Source organism: Cuculus canorus, chromosome 25, assembly GCF_017976375.1.
Source record: "Cuculus canorus isolate bCucCan1 chromosome 25, bCucCan1.pri, whole genome shotgun sequence".
NCBI classification, from domain to species: Eukaryota; Metazoa; Chordata; class Aves; order Cuculiformes; family Cuculidae; genus Cuculus; species Cuculus canorus.
In genome coordinates, this window is record NC_071425.1 from 5,443,831 (window position 1) to 5,461,316 (window position 17,486).

Sequence of the window (17,486 nt, forward strand, 5' to 3'; positions counted from 1 at the left end):
AGAGGACCAGGAAGCTGGGAGTGGACAAGAGGCTGGGAGAGGATGTGGCCAGGACAGCTGACCACATCTGCCCAGAGAGCTGTTCCATACTTTACGATGTGGTGCTCAACAATAAAAGCCAAGAGAAAGAAGGAGGGAAGGGACACATTCATTATTAAGGTGTCTGTTCTTCCAAACCAACTGCTACGTGTTCTGAGGTCCTGCTTCCCACGAAGTGCTCGGACATTCCTGCTGATGGGAAGTAGCCAATAGATCTTTTTTCTCTTGTTTGTTTTCTTCTGGGCACAACCATTCTTTTTTTCTTTATTAAACTGTCTTTATCTCAACCCATGAGTTTTCCATCTTATTTTCTCCCTCTGGCCCATAGAGGAGGGGATGGATAGGGTGGCTTGGTGGGCACCTGGAATCACTCAAGGCCACCCCACTGCTGTCTGTGTTTTGACTGCACTGTCCACCAGAGACATTCACAAATGAAAGCAAAGGCGGAACACTGGAGGACTCCAGGGCACGTGTGGGTGTGAAGAGGTGGGGGAGATACACGAACCCCCTCAGCATCAAGGACACAGCTGGCCCAAGACCGGTGGCAATTCCTTCTACCACTGTCACCAGCCAGCGTGTTCAACCATCCGCTTCCTCTTCCAGATGCAACAGACTCTGTTGTCCTGTCTGGACAGAAAATACAGCAGCATCTGAGCAGATTGCCTTTGTGCCCCACCAAAAGCAGGATGAATTCTTGGAGCTTCAAAAGAGGCCCAAACTTGAGGGGGCTGCCATCCTCCAGAGATGCTCAAAAGAGAGTTACTGGAGATCCAGCACCCCAAAACCTTTCACAGCCACCAAGCGGCCTCCATCAAGAATCAATGAGAACTTCCAAGTATACATCCTGTCTGGACAGTTTTGGGAAGGGGAAGCTGGGCTAAGGGGGCAGCAGTTCAGTCTTTGTGGCACTTTTGGACCAAGTATGCTGCTCATTCATCACCAGCAGTGAAGAAAGGAAGACCTGAGAGACAGGAAAGTGTTCCCTAGCTGCTCAAATGCAGAATGCAGCACCTACACCTGGGACTCCTTTGCTCCTCATAAGCATTGGGACCACTGGAGAGAGCATAGGATGTTCCACCAGTTCTTGGAGGTAATCATGAGCCACATTTACCAGCAGCACACGAGTGTTGGTTCACTCACTTCCTCAAAGAATTTGATCTCTGTGGGTGCAACGAGACTGGATGCACTCTGGCAAAATTTGAACAAAGGCAGCTGGAACTGTTTGTGCTGATGGAGACCATCACACGGCCCTTAGAGAGGTCTTCCCGGAGAGTCACACCAGTCCTGGGAGGCAGAGCCAAGGAACCTGCCCAGGTTTGCTGGAGAAGCAGAAGTTCAGGGCTGTGCATGGTCAGAGTGAGAGGTGGCCAGGGTACGCTCTGGGAACAACACTTCTGAAGTCAAACAAAATTTGGCCCCTTGAGCATCCACAGACCTTCAGTGAGGTGGATTGTCCTTCAGTGTCCAAAGATCCTTGAGCGTCCAGAGATCCTCAATGAGGTGGGTTGTCCTTGAGTGTCCACAGACCCCCAGTGAGCTGAGTTGTCTCAACCTGGCCTAGTTGCCAAAGGCGCATCAGCTTGGGGCTGGTTCATGGGAGGGAATCCAATCCAGCAGATGAGAGGCAACAGCCGTGCCAAAAGTAGATCTCATCCACCAACTCTTCCCACTCCTCTCCTGGCCTGAATGTTGGGTTTGCTTCTTTGTGGCCCATCACTCAATTAACAGCCTGGCACTAATCAGCAAATGGCCCTGAGCCCAGGCTCCAGATCCGCAGTCGGTGCTGCAGCCCTGGCAGGAGGATGGGGTGGTGGAGGGACGGGGGCCACCTCCTCATGCGCCCAGGAGCCACTGCCCTGGCTGCAGGGACCCTTGGCAGCTGCTGCCCTGGGAACCGATGAGAGCAGAGCGGAGGGAGAGAGAGAGAGAGAGAGAGAGAGAAAGAGAGAGAGAGAGAGTGAGTGCACGCGACTTGTCTTGTATGTGCAGCCCCACTGAGGTTGTTCAGCCCCACTGAGGGATGTGCACCCCCACTGATGGATGTTCAGCCCCACTGAGATAGTTCAGCCCCACTGATGGATGCTCAGCCCCACTGAGGTTGTTCAGCCCCACTGAGATTGTGCACATCTCCACTGAGGGATGTTCAGCCCCGCTGATGGAGGTTCACCCCCACTGAGGTCGTTCAGCCCCTCCCCTGCCCTGCTCCTCCTTGCAGGGCTTTGCTCTCGGCGCAGGCTCCGCCTCCCCGTCTCTCTGCTGTCCGTCTGTCTGTCCGCCCGTCTCTGTCGGTCTGTCCGCCCCTCCCCTCTCTCCACGCTGCCGCCTCTGCTCCCCCAGCCCCGCATCCCCGCCGGCCCGAGCATCGCCGGCTCTGCCGCTCCATCCCCCGGCTTCGCCCCCAGCTCTGCCCCTGCGCCCCCTCCCCTCTCTCGTCCCCCTGTTCGTCCATCCACCCCTCTGTCCACCCGTCTGTCTGTCCGTCCCTGCCGACTCTGCGCTGCCTCCTGGTGAGTGTCCGCTCGTTGGCGCTTCGCTGTCCCCTCTGTTCGCGGTCGCCGCTCTTGTCCCCGTGCCCAGAGCCCCCCTGTCCCCAGGCTCTGCCCACCTTCCCCCTGACTCCCCGACACCTCCTCGCTCTCTGCCCGCCCCGGGACGTGTGGGGGGGATTGTTCGGGTGCTCCCACCCTGTCGCCCCAGAGCCCGAACTGGGGAAACTGAGGCCGATGTGTCAGAGCCAGAGAGATCGGGGTGCATGCGTTGGAGGGAGGGGGGTCCCTATCACCTGGTGCTTGGACCGAAGGCACCAGTTATCCCGCAGACTACATCCTCCCCACAGTGCCTTTCTGGGATTTGCTCTGCAATCACGGAATTCGGATGTCTCTCTGTCCTCCCACACATTCACTCGTCCCAAAAGAGACCTCCTCTGCCAATCTGTCCATGCAGCCGTGGACTGATACTTGTTCATCCCAGTACAGTCCCATCCATCCATCCATCCATCCATCCATCCATCCATCCACACTTGCCTTCACACCTTCTTCCCTCCATCTCCCTTTGCTATCTCTCAGCTCTCTACAAGATTCTCCCATGGTGGGGGTGGGGCGCAGATCTCCTCAACACAGAGATAACTCCAGTGACACCTCCGTGCTCACAAACAGGGATTTTTGAATCCCTGGCTTTGTCCTGGCTGTCCATGGTAGGCTGGGCCTTCCAGCCATGTGTGTGCTGGGCTGGGGAAATGACGAGGAACATTTACCTGCCTGGTGGTTTGTGCAGATCTCTCTTCTCACAGGAGACCCTTCTTCTCTGCAGATCTCCAGAAATGTTGCATCAGAGCTTTGGACTCCTAAAAAAATCCTACAGCAATGAGAGTGAGCTGGGGATCAGACAAGGGAGGGGTATTTGGGGAAGGGGGAGTTGTTTCCAAAGGGGGACAAGGGAAGGAGGAGGATGAGCAACCGCAGAGGAAACACCTGGACTGGATCTTCCCAGAGCGAAACAAGGATGGAATGGCCAAGAGCTCTGCAGGAACCAAGTGGGGAAGAGTGGGGAAGAAGGGAATCTGGGGGCATGGGAGCAGACGCTGTTCTATGTCAGCCTCACACTAGACCCTCAATAATGCTGGGCATCTGGTCTTGGTGTCCAGGGTGGGGACAGTCACATCCTTGAAGCAGCCCCAGCCACCTCCTTGTGTTGCTCCAGTGTGCTGACAGACAGGTTGCCTCTCTCTCAACAGCAACGGGATCCTTTCTGCTGGGGAAGTGGCTCCATGTGCCCCTGTCCCCAGTGCCTCTGTGCAGCGCTGTGGTGGATGTTGCCATCCAGGATTACGTGGCTGACGTGGCCTCCGAACTCATCTACCAGAACAAGAGTCACATCTCCAAAGAAGTCATCTTCGTCTTCCCCCTGGGCTCCCACATGGCCATCTACTCCTTCCAGGCCCGCAGCGAGGATGCCGAGGTCCAGGTCCTGCTGCAGGATGAGGTACCAGTGTCCAGGGAGGAGTGCACGAGCCACCACAGGGCACAGGCTGAGCAGCCCAGGGCCTGCCTGGCCATCAGCTTTGTGTCCTCCTCTCCCCACCCAGGCCCAGCAGCTGCACGAGGCTACAGCGGGCTGGGAGGATCTGGAATGCCTTGAGAATCAGTCTGAGCACCCGGGGGAGTTGTTTGCCTGCTCCCTGGGCAGCCTGGCCCCTGGCAGGGAGGTGGTCGTGACCTTGCGCTATGTCCAAGAGCTCTCCCGGGAGCCGGATGGAGCAGCCCGTTTTGTGCTACCACCCACGCTGCATCCCCATTCGATTCACTATCGTGAGTGAACCCACAAGGAACGTGCCCTCCCGGCCACACACCCTACAGGACAACATGGGGTCCCCATGTGCTTCACGGGCAGACACAGTGCAGCTTCCCTTTGGACCGTGGGGAGGACTCACATCTCCCCCCTTGCAGCCCTGGACAGAGCCACGTGTCCTTGTGCCCCACAAGGGCATCTCCACCTCCTACCCTCATTCCCCCAAAACAGACTCCGGGCCCCTCCATGGCCTCATTAACCCCCCAACTCTCTCCACACGTCCTGTGCGTGCAGGGAGTGCCTTTGCCCTCCCCAGAGCCCTGTTCCTCCTTGCAGTCTTTGATTGCTTCGTGGACAAGCCATCCTACAGCCTGCTGCTCACTGCCAGCCTGCGGTCACCCCGGGGAGTGACCGATGTCCAGGCCAACTTTGCCCTCACACCTTTGATCTACACTGCCCAGGACCACAGCGCTGCACAGGTTTGCCCTCCTGAGTGCCAAGGTCATGGAGGGACGTGGGTAGGGGCTATCAGCGCCAAGAGAGAGGGATCAGTGCCTGTGCTCCTGGCTGGGTGCTGGTCCCCTCCTGCGTGTGACCAGGTGTCCCTGCTTCAGGTCGCCCTGGCTGGAAAGCCTCCAAGAAGCAAGGATTTGGAGCTGCTGGTGTATTTTGGAGAACCCAGTGTGGTCAGTGCTGTGGTGGAGAAGGGAGACCCTGGAGCCCCCGCAGGTGAGGGGAGGGGAGATGGGGGCCCCTCTGGGGCACTGGAGCATGGGGAGACACTGGGGACACTGGAGGTGAAGTCTCACTGGGATGGGAATGGGAGGCATTCGGATGGGATAGTTTGGGTCCTGGGGCTCCATGGTGCAGAGCTGGGGACGCTGTGGTGAGGTGTCTCACAGTAGAATGCGTACAGGCAGGTCTGTGTTGGGGTTCACTGGACAGCTGTACTGGGGGCACTGGTGTGGAATCCAGGAGGCACTGGGCTGTGCAGTTGGTGGGCAGTGCAGGAGGTACTGAGGTAGCAGTGTGGGGTATCATAGGCTCTGGGAGAGTGGAAACAGAAAGCACAATGAGAATGAGAACCAGGAGGAGGAGGAGGGTCCCTCCCTGGCCTTCATCCCACTCCACAACTCCTCCAGGGTCCCTGCTCGGTGACCCCATGGTGTTGGTGACGCTGGCACCCAGCATCCCTGAGGCTGTGCCTGGGCAGCACCAGTCTGGAGAGTTCATCTTCCTCCTTGACACCACAGTCCTTGAGCAGGCACAGGTACACCCATCATGCAGGGCCGGCCGAGGGGGCACGACCCAGGGTGGCTTTGACAGAGGGACAGAGATGTGAGCACCAACCTGGGTCCAGAGGCTTTAGGAGGACTGGACTGTGGGCAAAGATATCTGACCCCCCTTACCCAGTGCTTCCCAATCACCGCCTGCTGTGTCTTTGCACAGGGCTCCCTGCTCTTCCTTCTCAAAAGCCTCCCCCTGGGCTGCTACTTCAACATCTACTGCTATGAAGCAACCACCGAGGGCATCTACCCGTGAGCAAACATGGGGCAGGCTGGGTGCTCTGGGTCTGGATTGGGTGCTGAGGAGTAGGGATGGGTGCTGTGGGGCTGGGCTGGGTGCTGTGGGGCAGGAGTGGGTGCAGAGGGGCAGGTGTGCATGCTCTGAAATCCAGTGGTTGGTACGGGACAAGATTGGGCACTGGAGGGCATGACTGGGTGCTTTAGGGCAGGGTTGGATTCTGGGCCTGGCTGTGCTCTGGGGCTCGGTCTCAGGGAGCTCCAGGGCCAGCATAGAGCACTGAGCTTTCCCAATGCTCGGCCCCACAGACAAAGCGTTGAATACACTCAGGACAACCTGAGCGATGCCATGCAGCGCCTCCCTCCCAGCAGCTCCGGTGTGGGTGACGCCACTCTACTGGGAACCCTCCGCTCCATCTACAGCACACGCCGCCCCCGCGGGCACGCACGCCAGGTCTGGGTGCCAGGGCATGGAGGGCTGGGAGGACAGGTGTCCGGAGAGGAGAAAGAGGATATGGGGGCATGGGTGGAAAAAGCCACCCAAAGTACGTGGTGGTCACAAGGGAATGAGGAGGATGCGGTGGGGTGTGGAGAAGTGGCTCTGTGGCTTCTGTGCCGGAGTGTCTCTCTCTCCCCAGCACTCTCTCGATGAGGGCTCCTGCTCCTGGGCCCCCTCTCCATTTCAGGGCCACTCTCCCCAGTCTGGGGTCCTTGGGCAGGGCCCCTCCACTCACGTCCCCGGTCTCCCAGCTTTTCATCTTCATGGCCAAGCTGTCCCCTGACAAGGAAGCCGTCGTGGCTGAGGTCTGCCGGCACCGCAACAGCCACCGGTAATGGGGACTCTACCCTCAGCCCTCCAGGCACCCTCTGGTTGTCCACTTATCACTGATAAGGGCCCCTGGTCACTGGTGCCTGTCCCAATCCTTATGCCCCTCCAGCATCCCAAAGACTCTTCCCACCCTGCACGGCTGTCCCGTGCCAAGCCCCACAGTGGGAATCTTTGCTTACTGCTCCCACACCAAGTCGCTTTCACAGAGGGCACAGGGAGGCTGAGGCACAGAGGTTGTAGACCCTCATGTGGCCCAGGCTCAGCCCCAGCTCCACTAAGCTGATCCCATCTCTGCCTCAATTCTCAGCTCTCCTCTGCCAGCTCCCTGTCCAACCCTAGCTCCAACTCCAGTTCCTCACTCCCTGTTCTTCCTCCTGCCCCCTTGTTCTGCACCTCAGCTTTCTTTTCCCACCTTCAACTCCAGCCCATGTTCTCCAGCTCTGTCCTGGCATCCTTGCACCCACCTCCTGCTCTGATTTCTGACACATTCCCCTGCTCTCCTCCTAGGTGTTTCTCCTTCTTCTTCTCCAAGGACAGCGCTGCCCTGGCTATGGCCCTGGCCAGGGAGACAGGAGGTGAAGCTGCCTACATCTCCTCTGACAGTATCATGGCAGTTCAGGTAGGAACTCGGGAGCCCTGGCAGGTTCATCCTGACTTCCAAATACCACAGCACCTGGAGTCCCCTCATACAGCAGTCAAGACCCAGCTGCTCCAGAAACCCAGGCACTCCAGCTCCCCCTTTACCCACCACCCACCCACTGAGAACCCAGGTGTCCCAGCTTCTACCCCACTGTAGACCACAGACCTGGCTGTGCCCAGAGAACGCGGCTGGTGCAGGTGTTCAAGGCCATGTTGGATGGGGCTTTGAGCAACCTGATCCAGAGGGAGGTGTCCCTGCCTATGGCAGGGGGGTTGGAACTGGGTGATCTTTAAGGTCCCCTCCAATCTAAACCATTCCGTGATTCTATGGTCTGTGCCCCACACATTGCACTGTTCCCCAGGGAACCCTGACACTGGGACCATGGGCTGAACTCTGGTGGAGCTCCAGACTGTGGTGACCTACCCTGTGTCCTCCAGACTGTGGTGCCCTGCCCTCTGTCCCCAGGTGCTGCAGTTTCTGAAGCGAGCCCTCACGCCAGCAGCTGAGGGAGTCTCTCTGAGCTGGACCCTGCCCCATGGCCTGGAGGCTGAGGTGCTGGGGGGCTCCCCAGAGGCCATCTTTCAGGGTCAACACAGCTTCCTCTATGCACAGATCCATGGTCAGGCTCAGGTGAGTGTTGGGACTACAGGCACCCCCAGTTGCCTCCCAGTAACCACCAGTAACTTCCCAATATCTCCCAGTAACCGTCTTGTGTCCCAGTAACCTCCAGTAGCTTCCCATGTGTTTCCAGGATATGGTGGTGGCCAAGGGAGTCATGACCTTGCAGTACAGCCTGGAAGGCCAGGATGTCACTCACAGGATTGAATTCCCACTGTGCCCCCAGGGCGATGGCCGGTGAGAGTCTGTCCTAAGGGAAGATCCATGCATGTCACCCATTTCTATCTTGGACACCAGCTGGGAGGGGGCCCAGACAGCTTCCAACCTTCCCCACGCAATCCCAGACTGGCAGAGAACCCAGGTAACCAAACATGTCCTCCTTCCCTGCTTTGACCCCAGAGGAACAGGGTCCAGGACCCATCACATCACTTCCCTCCAGATGAAAACCCAGGCATCCAGGTTTTCCTGGATATTCAGTCCATATTCACTCCTGAAGGGAGAAAACCCAGGTGTCCACACTCCCCCTCTGCCACCTCTCCCCAGCATGGAGAGGAGCCAGGTGATGGGGCTCACCCCACTCTGTCCCCAGGCTGGCTGGGCACCGTCTGGCCGCCAAACGCTTGCTGGAACGGCTGCTGCCAGAGGCTGCGATTGGGTCAGGAGATGAACCAAGGCATCGCGCAGTTGAGATCAGCCTCATTTCGGGGATCATCTGCCCTTTCACCAGCTACGTTGGGGTTCGCACGCCACAGAGGGTCAGCTGGTACCAAGGTGAGGAAAGATCCTTGAGGCAAAGATCTGATGGGGCAGCTCCACCAGATGTTCTTCCACTGGAGCTGGAACCCCAGGCACAGGGCACCTCCAGTCCCATGGGTTTGTCCCCATCACAACCAGGTGCTTCTTTCCCATGTGCTTAACTCAGCCCTTTTCCCTGTTTGTCCTCGCAGGGCCCCTGGCACTGCTGCCACCCCGCCCCTCTCTCATCCCCTGCCAGGTCATTGAGCTTCAGGGCGGTGGTAAGGTCTCCTCATGCTTTGTACAAAACACACTCTGGGTCCCACCTGGCTGGCTGAGAGCAGTGCGCGTGTCACGGTTTGCACTGCGCCGACTCACCCAAGACATTGCTGCTCTGCCCCAGCGTGGGGCTTGCTCAAAAGGTACGGGGCTTTCATCCATTTGGAGATGTCAGGATCACAGGAGGGTTGTGCTACCATGTCTTGCCCATGGCTGGGGCCAATGAGTCTTGCCTTGAACCCTCCCTAAGTTACCCTCAAACTTAAACGTTCTTCAGCGAATGTGAGACTCAGCTCAGGGACACCCAGGGAGGGGACGGGGATGGGGATGGGTCATAAACAGACATTCACATAAATTGTGTTGCAGGGATGGCAAAAGGGATCTTGGGCCATGGCTGGGCAAGAACGCCAGAAGAAGAGGCAATGGTCATGGCTGGGTACAAGCTAGGGCTGCCCAGAAAGGGCTATGGTTGGGCCTGCTTTGGGGACAGGTGGGAAGGGGCTTACAGTGCAGGTCATTGCCCAAATAAGAGCAGCGATGATGTTTTGGGGCATTGCACGGGGCAGTAGGGAGGGGTCAGCTTCCTGTGAGCCTTCTAACCCTCCTGTTCACATCTCCCACAGCATCCAAACCACCACCTGTTTCATCTCTCAAGTATGTGCATCCCATGGAATTTGGTCTGTGCACTCCACATTTTGTGCTGTTGTCCACCAAGGACATTGCCGAGTGCCGGGAGCTGGTGGCACTGCAGAACGTAGATGGCTCCTGGGCCCTCAGCTCAGTCTTGGCCTGTGTGCTGGAAGTCAATGAGGCTGAAATCAAGGGTCAGATGCCTGGGGAGGTAAGAGGAGAACCATGGTGACATGTCATCCTGGGGCAGTGGGAACCCCTTGGCTGGTGCCAACACTGGCATCCAAAGGGCGGCCAGAGAGGACCGAAGGATCAGAAACCACAAGTCCCCAAAGGAATCGAAGGGTGCTCAGCACTGTATGCCACTCTGAGTCATTGCTTTCCCTCAGGACATAGAGCCAAGCATCTGGGCCACAGTGTTAGCGGTGACCTGGCTGCACAGACATGACAAGAGTTACCAAGGCTTCTGCGAGCTGCTGGAGGCCAAGGCTGTGACCTGGCTGCGCAGCCGAGCTAGTGAGTCTTGAGGGTCTTTTCCTTGCTGATCCCCACAGCACAGCCTCCTCTCTTCTCTCTAGTGGGATCTCCCTCACCCTTTGACAGGACCACAGTTTCCCAGGGTGAAGGAGTCCTGTGTCCCCTTTCTCCTTTCCACCTGTGGATTCTCCCTCTTGCCTGACTCCCCTAGTGGCCCTGTCTCTCTTTGGTTGCAGTGTCTCAGCTGGAGAAGTGCCTGGAGGCAGCCAACAACCTCCTTGGGAGCAGTGTGAAGCCAAGCGTCTTCAGGCTCTGAGCTCAACACACGCCTTGTGCTACAGACCAGCAGCACCTGCAGAGCTGAAAAGGGCCAGAAAGTACAGCCCTAATTCCCCTCCTGTGCTGGGCCACCCCTGCTGCTGCCAGCTGGGGTCTTACGTCACAGATGTCTTCTCATTGCTTCTGTCTTTTACTCATTGGGCTGAACCTGTATCATACTGAACTCAAGAGAAAACCTCTAGTTCAGAGTTTGGGTTGGGCAAAGGCGGGAATGGGAAGGAAGCATCATGTTCCCCAGTTGCTGCCCTTCCCAAATTTAGCTTTGGCAAAATTGGCTCTCAACCTCCACAAAGATGGTGCTTAGGGACATGGTTTAGTGGTGGACTTGGCAGTGTTAGGTTAATGGTTGGACTTGATGGTCTTGAGGATCTTTTCCAACCTTCTATGATTCTACGATTCTACGGTTTCTGTGTTGACAAGGGAGTGCTGTGCACACTGGAAATGATAAGTGTTTAGAGGTGTCAACAGCAGGCACAACAGCAGTGGCTCCCAATGAAGCTGCTGCACCGCTCTTTGCTTTGTCCCAAAGACCAGACTGTCAGGAACACCCATGTCTGCATTGTTGTGTAAAACCATCGCTTTGGAAGTAAACTCTCATCTGCACCAGACCCAGCCCATTACAGCATCCAGAACTCATGTGGGACAAGATTGATTTGAAAACTATCAGCATGTTGGAGGCAGAGCTGCAGGAGCTTTTGATGAGCAAGCCAGTCATACAACGTGCTCCATCCTGCCCCAGGGCTCTATGGGTCCCATTCCATGTTGGCAAAGTCTCTGTTTAATTTTCCAATAAACAGTGAATGTTCTGCAACTCAAAAGGTCTGACAGAGCCTTTGCTTCAGTTGGGCCTATGATCCTTCCAGGGGCCACCTGTGAGCCCCCAGGAAGGGCATGAAGGGACATAACTTGCCAGAGAACTGTGCAACTGTAATACAATAAATAAGGGTCTGCCATTGCTCTTGCAGGAGCACAGATCTGTTCCACCTTAACAAGACAAGAGCTGAGGACTTGCCAGGCTTTTTTCTGGACTTCTTTCAGCTTGAATTTATCTCAGCTTGATCTTAGCAGTGGCAGCTGTAGCAACCCTCTGCCCAGTAGATCAGTGACTGATGTCTAACCTATCCTAGCTGTAAGAGAAAAGTTGTCAGGTGATCAATGTCCAACTTGGGTTTAGCTTTAACATTGTAATTTCATCGAAGCTGCAACTCTTAAAATAAATGTTGTCCTCCCTTTAAGCCTCACCTTTGCTGTCTGGAGCAGCCACAGAGCAAAGGTGTTTGGGCACTGAAAACCCCCTCCTGCCCTGGAGGTCAGTGGGGAGACAGAGGAGTCATGTTCCCAGAGATGCAAATGGGATGGGGCTGTGAGGAATGTGCCCTCCCACAGTACTTGGGGCGTAGAAGGAAGAAAGAAGGGAATTGAGGACCTCAAGTTTCAGAGAAGAGAATCAGGACTGTGAGGAAATACTGTAGCTCAGCTTCCTTCAGCAACCAAAACACCTTGTTGATCCAGGGAGAGATTTTGTCTTCTTCTCTCCAAGGGACTCCCAAGAAGGACTCACCTGATGGAAATTACTTGGTATCCAAGGCCTTGAGGAAATACCAGGCTCTGCTTCTTTCTCCCTACTGGCCATGGGCAGAGGCTGAAAAGGCCACCTCAGTGCACTGCAGCTGCCTGATATTGAAGGAGTCAATCCCATTACAGTCTTCTGCAGGATGCGAGCTGAATCCCCCTTCCAGAGCCTCACCCAGCTCTGCTGCATCAGTTTGGAGAAGCCTGGGCTTGTTGCCTTACGTCAGTTTCTCTTTTTATCAGAGCGGGCTGAAATACTTTGGAGGTCTTGGGAGGGACAGCCACTGCCTGAGGTGTTGAAACACTTTGCACCAGCCCAGAGCTTCTGTGCTCCACAGGGACACACTTATGCAGGTTGCCCAGGAGTGGTGAGGCACAGGTTGTCCATAGAAGTTGTGGCTGCCCCATCCCTGGAGGTGTTCAAGGCCAGGTTGGATGGGGCTTAGTGAGAGGTGTCCCTGCCCATGACAGAGGGTTGGAACTGGATGGGCTTTAAGGTCCCTTCCAACCCAAACCATCCCATGATTCTATGATTCTTCCCGTGCATTTCCACGCTGCATGCCCCACCTGTTCAGACACTGGAAATGTGTGGCATTTGAGTTTTGCCTCACTCAGGCTTCTCTCTTTTGCTCTGAAACTCATTCCTCAAATCCAAAAGCAAGACGAGAGCATCCTACGCTTTCCAGTTCAGCATGGCTGCCTCCATGGTGCTTCTGAGTGAATGAAAACCCTCCTTGGAGAAGAGAAACCAGATATGAAGCTTAGTTGTGGAAATTGAATTAACTCCAGCTCGAGGTCGGTCACAAGCGGTGTCCCCCAGGGCTCAGTGCCAGGTCCAGTCCAGTTCAATATCTTTATCAATGACCTGGATGAAAGCATTGGGTGCACCCTTAGCAAGTTTGCAGATGACACTAAGCTGGGGGGAAGTGTGGATCTGCTGGAGGGTAGGGAGGCTCCAAAGAGATCTGAACAGCCTGGACCGATGGGCTGAGACCAATGGCAGGAGGTTTAACAAGGCCAAATGCCGGGTCCTGTGCTTGGGGCACAACAACCCTGTGCAGCTACAGACCAGGGGAAGATTGGCTGGAAAGCTGCACGGAGGAGAAGGGCCTGGGGGTGTTGGTTAATAGCCAATTGAACATGAGGCAGCAGTGTGCCCAGGTGGCCAAGAAGGCCAATGGCATCTTGGCTTGGATCAGAAACAGTGTGACCAGCAGAGTCAGGGAGGGGACTCTGTCCCTGGACTCAGCACTGGTGAGGCAGCACCTCGAGTACTGTGTTCAGTTCTGGTCCCCTCACCACAAGAAGGATGTTGAGGCTCTGGAGTGAGTCCAGAGAAGAGCAATGAAGCTGGTGAGGGGCTGGAGAACAAGGGTTACGAGGAGCGGCTGAGAGAGCTGGGGGTGTTTAGCCTGGAGGAGACTGAGGAGAGACCTTATTGCTCTCTATAACTGCCTGAAAGGAGGTTGTGGAGAGGAGGGTGCTGGGCTCTTCTCCCAAGTGACTGAGGACAGGACAAGGGGGAATGGCCTCAAGCCATTCATGAAATCAGGAAAGATTTTCACAGCAAGGGTCATTGGGCACTGGCAGACGCTGCCCAGGGAGGGGGTGGATTCCCCGTACCTGGAGGGGTTTAAAGGATGGGGAGATGAGGTGCTCAGGGACATGGTTTAGTGGCAGACAGGAATGGTTGGACTCGATGATCCAAGAGGTCTTTTCCAACTGGTGATTCTATGATTCCTTAAAATGAAAGCAAACAATAGGAAAGCAGAGACCCGCAGGTTCTTCCAGTCTGTGGAACAGCGAGGACGCCAGCCTGGGGTGCGATGCTGTGACGAGGTGCTCTCTATTCTGCCTAGCAACAACCGCCGCCGGGCTGCCATTGGCTCTCGGGAGGAGCCTCTCTCTAATCTGCCTAGCAACAGCCGCTGCAGAGCACCCATTGGCTTCTGAAAAGCACCGGGGGGACCCCGGCCTCAGACACTCTTCTGCGCATGTGCTTCCCCAGACCCCGCCTTCCCGTCCTCTTCCCCCCCCCCCCTCCCCGTGGCCCGGAAGCACCTCGCGGCCACTTCCGGCCAGCTCAGCGGGACCATGTCGGGCTCGGCGGCAGCGGGCTCGGTGGGGTCAGTGGTGCGGCGGTTCCTGGCCGAGTACGGCAGCGGCACGCCCAGCCGCCTCAAGGTGCTGGACGCCTACCTGCTGTACGTGCTGCTCACGGGAGCGCTGCAGTTCGGCTACTGCCTCGGCGTCGGCACCTTCCCCTTCAACTCCTTCCTCAGCGGCTTCATCTCCGCCGTCGGCAGCTTCATTCTGGGCGGTCAGTGCCCCGCGACCGCCGCTCCGTCACCTGGGGAACCTTTGGTGGCCACGGCGAGGCGCCCATAGCGGCACTCGGGGGCAGCCGGGAAGCCCCGCGGCCCCGTTCCCCGCCAGCCCCTTCCGGCCCCGCAGCGGCTGAGCCGGTCCCGGCCGTGCGAGCAGAGCCCGGCTCTACCGCAGCCCAGGGAGTCCTTGCAGCCCAGGAGCCCTCGCGCTTCCCATCTTCATAGAATCATGGAATGGGTTGGGTTGGAAGGGACCTCAAAGCCCATCCACTTACAGCCCATCCACACCTCCCACCAGATCCGGTTGCTCCAAGCCCATCCCACCTGGCCTTGAACACCTCCAGGGATGGGGCAGACATAGCTTCTCCGGGCAGCCTGGGCCAGGGTCTCCCCACTCTCATTGTGAAGGATTTCTTGCTAATGTCTTGTGTTGCTCTCTTTGAGCAGCCACCCCGTGGTGAAATTCAGACTCCATCAGTGGCTGCTGTAAGGTCTTGCTGTCCTCCAGCAGCTCCCAAAGCCACCTTGTTCCCACACCACCCTCCCCAGGGGACCCAGTGGGCCACAAAGAAATATCCCTGTTTCAGTTGAGTCCCGTCCTGTCGTTGGCCTGCTCCCCTCAGGTACGTCCTGGTCACCTAGATAGTGTGGTGCTTGGGAGAGCTGATTGCAGAAAAGCCCCATGCGAATCCCCTGTCCACGTCCTCGTCTTATGACAAAGTTACCTTTCCTTGTGATGACCCAGACTGTGCATCCCACCATGACTTCTTTTTCTCCTCCCTAATCTGTCTGTCCTTCTCTGCTCTTCAGTTTGCCTCCGGATCCAGATCAACCCCCAAAACAAAGGCGAATTCCAAGGCATTTCACCAGAGCGGGCGTTTGCTGATTTCCTCTTTGCTAACACCATCCTGCATCTTGTAGTCATTAATTTTGTTGGCTGAGCTCTGGAAGAGACTGTGAGGTACTGATCTGGGGTTCACAGAGGGGCAACCACAGCTCACGTGGCTTCAGTGCTTTTGTAGAGTTGGGAGAGAACTAGAAGAATGGTGAATCCAGGGGTCCTAGCTCCCAGCTTTGTCTTAGTCGAGTACACTTAGCTGTTCTTTAGGTTGGTAAAAGGATAGGATTTACGGCTTTCAATTTTCCTGCATGTATTTTTTGGCTTTAATCATTTAAAAGGCAGTTTAACTTGTAATGTTACAGACACCTACTCATGTTTCTCTCTCACAAGGGAAACACACTCTTGCTCGTTGCAAGCAGGACTTTGGGAGCTGGAACTTCTAGGCCCTGTTTGGGAGGGTTATCCTGTTTGGAGGCCACGGTCTGGCTGGTGTCGAAGCATTGAGTTTCTCAGTGAATGAGAGGAGGGAGGTTGGGGCAGGGAGGTTGGTGCTGGGAAGTGGAGGATGCACCAACCTCCCTGTTGTTACTGTTTTGCAAGGGGCCAAGATATCGTCAGAGCTTGTGAGGTGGTTCCTCTCCCTCTGCAGAAACACGGCTCATGTTGCTTTTCTCTCTTTCCAGGTCTGGAATTCCTTTTGAGCTCTGATGCCAGCGCCTGGCACTAGGAGGTGCTGTTCTTCAGCAGATTCTGTCCTGCTTCCTTGGTGGAGGATGGGAAAGCAGAGCTCAAGATCTTTCCCCACAGACTGTCTCATGGAGGTGTCTGCTGCCACATTGCCGTTACTGTGATCCTTTTTGCCAATAAATCCCTTTCTAACACTGCCGTCTCTTCCCTGCTGGTGACAAAGAAATTCTGATACCCAGGCTTCCTCTCAGGCTCAAGTCCCTGGTTGTACCCAACTCCCTCCTTTTCCACACAGCGGGCTTTTTCTGTGCCCCAGTTTCAGAGGGAAACAGGAAACAAGTTGTTGTGGAAACTCATTTGTCATCCACCCTTCTCATCTCCCTGTTTCCTGCCTCTTTATCTTATGGAAAGCACTTCAAAGCTGTGGAAAATGTGGTTAGGTGATGGTTAGTGGTGAACGGAAGGAAGTGGAAGGTGTCTTCGGCACATCCCCAGGTGCACTTGTCTTCCTACAGGCCCTCCTAAAGGGCTGTGGGGCACAGCTAGGTGTCCTGGCCGGGTCCCACCACAGCACTGGCTTCTCATCCTGACGTGCTGATAAACTCAAGGATATGAGAAGGGGCTGCCAGGCTATGTTGGTACCTCAGGCGGAGCCACACTTGAGCTGCTCTGGTCCATGGGGCAGCTCCCCCTCAGGCCTGCCCCCACTGGGAATCTTTGCCATGGAAAGTGTTGTGAACTGCTTAAAATGAGGTTTCAGTGCCACTGCCTTTTCAGGCTCCTGCCTTGAGTTCAGATGCTCCTTTGTCCCGAACGACAGTAGGAGCCCTGTGGTGATCGGATGATGGGCACCAGACGAGATACTAGCCCTGCTAGCCTCTCCACACCTTTAGCTGCAGAATTCACCTGGGTTATCCTCATGTGAGGCTCCATCTCCACACGGACCTTGTTTCACCCTTGTCTGGTTGGTCCTGCAGCTGAACCCCAGCCCAGGTAAAATGTGTGTTGAGGCCAAGTGACAAATGCTGTCTGGTGGCACTTCAGGGGACAAGACATGGGGTCTGATCATTTCAGCCTTGGCATTGGAGCAGGGCTCCTGTTCTCCATGTTTTCCCTTTGTGCATTTACAGCTGTGCTGCAGGTGTTACACCCATAAAAGTGGGAAACCTGAGGCTCCTTGAGGCTCCTGGTGAGTGTGATCACTGTGAGTGAGGCCAGACAGCACGGGGTCCTTCCTGCTGGGGTCTGTGCTGGGAGCAGTATATTCCTGCCAGGTCGGCCTCCGGCTCCAGGCTGAGCTGGGTTCAGTGACGATGGCACTGGTTTTGTGCTGCTGAGGAGTGGGTGGGAGGCTTGCCAGCATGCCAGATTGTACAATAAATCATAGAATCATGGAATCATAGGTGCTGGAAAAGACCTATAAGATCAAGTCCAACCATCAGCCCAACCCTACTGTGCCACTAAGCAATGTCCGTAAGTGCCACATCTGCACATTTTTTGAACCCGTCCAGGGATGAAGACTCTACCACTGCCCTGGGTAGCCTCTGTCAGTGTTTCACCACTCTATTGGTGAGGAAGTTTTTTACTGATATCCAATCTAATCCTCCCCTGGCACAACTGGAGACCATTTCCTCCCATCTTGTCCTTTGTTACTTGGAAGAAG

The 17,486-nt window shown here is 56.0% G+C and overlaps 2 protein-coding genes across 2 annotated transcripts in view; both read left to right on the forward strand.

Moving 5' to 3' along the window:
* Positions 1-11,450, forward strand: part of LOC104067500 (uncharacterized) — a 32,095-nt gene extending 20,645 nt beyond the window's left edge. Inside the window, exons 20-36 of the mRNA XM_054088028.1 lie at positions 3,349-3,407; positions 3,773-4,020; positions 4,124-4,346; positions 4,663-4,805; positions 4,941-5,055; positions 5,469-5,596; positions 5,776-5,864; positions 6,159-6,303; positions 6,600-6,679; positions 7,186-7,297; positions 7,784-7,948; positions 8,070-8,173; positions 8,526-8,707; positions 8,884-9,093; positions 9,574-9,791; positions 9,970-10,096; positions 10,294-11,450. Of these exons, the coding sequence (XP_053944003.1) occupies positions 3,349-3,407; positions 3,773-4,020; positions 4,124-4,346; positions 4,663-4,805; positions 4,941-5,055; positions 5,469-5,596; positions 5,776-5,864; positions 6,159-6,303; positions 6,600-6,679; positions 7,186-7,297; positions 7,784-7,948; positions 8,070-8,173; positions 8,526-8,707; positions 8,884-9,093; positions 9,574-9,791; positions 9,970-10,096; positions 10,294-10,373 (2,428 nt within the window). The 3' untranslated portion in view covers positions 10,374-11,450. The remainder of the gene's footprint in view (positions 1-3,348; positions 3,408-3,772; positions 4,021-4,123; positions 4,347-4,662; positions 4,806-4,940; positions 5,056-5,468; positions 5,597-5,775; positions 5,865-6,158; positions 6,304-6,599; positions 6,680-7,185; positions 7,298-7,783; positions 7,949-8,069; positions 8,174-8,525; positions 8,708-8,883; positions 9,094-9,573; positions 9,792-9,969; positions 10,097-10,293) is intronic.
* A 661-nt stretch (positions 11,451-12,111) lies between these two features.
* On the forward strand, positions 12,112-16,017 carry DAD1 (defender against cell death 1). The gene is made up of 4 exons (XM_054088029.1): positions 12,112-12,190; positions 13,977-14,288; positions 15,106-15,256; positions 15,820-16,017. Exons 1-3 carry the CDS (start codon positions 12,112-12,114, stop codon positions 15,234-15,236), a joined length of 522 nt encoding a protein of 173 aa, XP_053944004.1. The 3' UTR covers positions 15,237-15,256; positions 15,820-16,017.
* Positions 16,018-17,486: the final 1,469 nt, after the last annotated feature.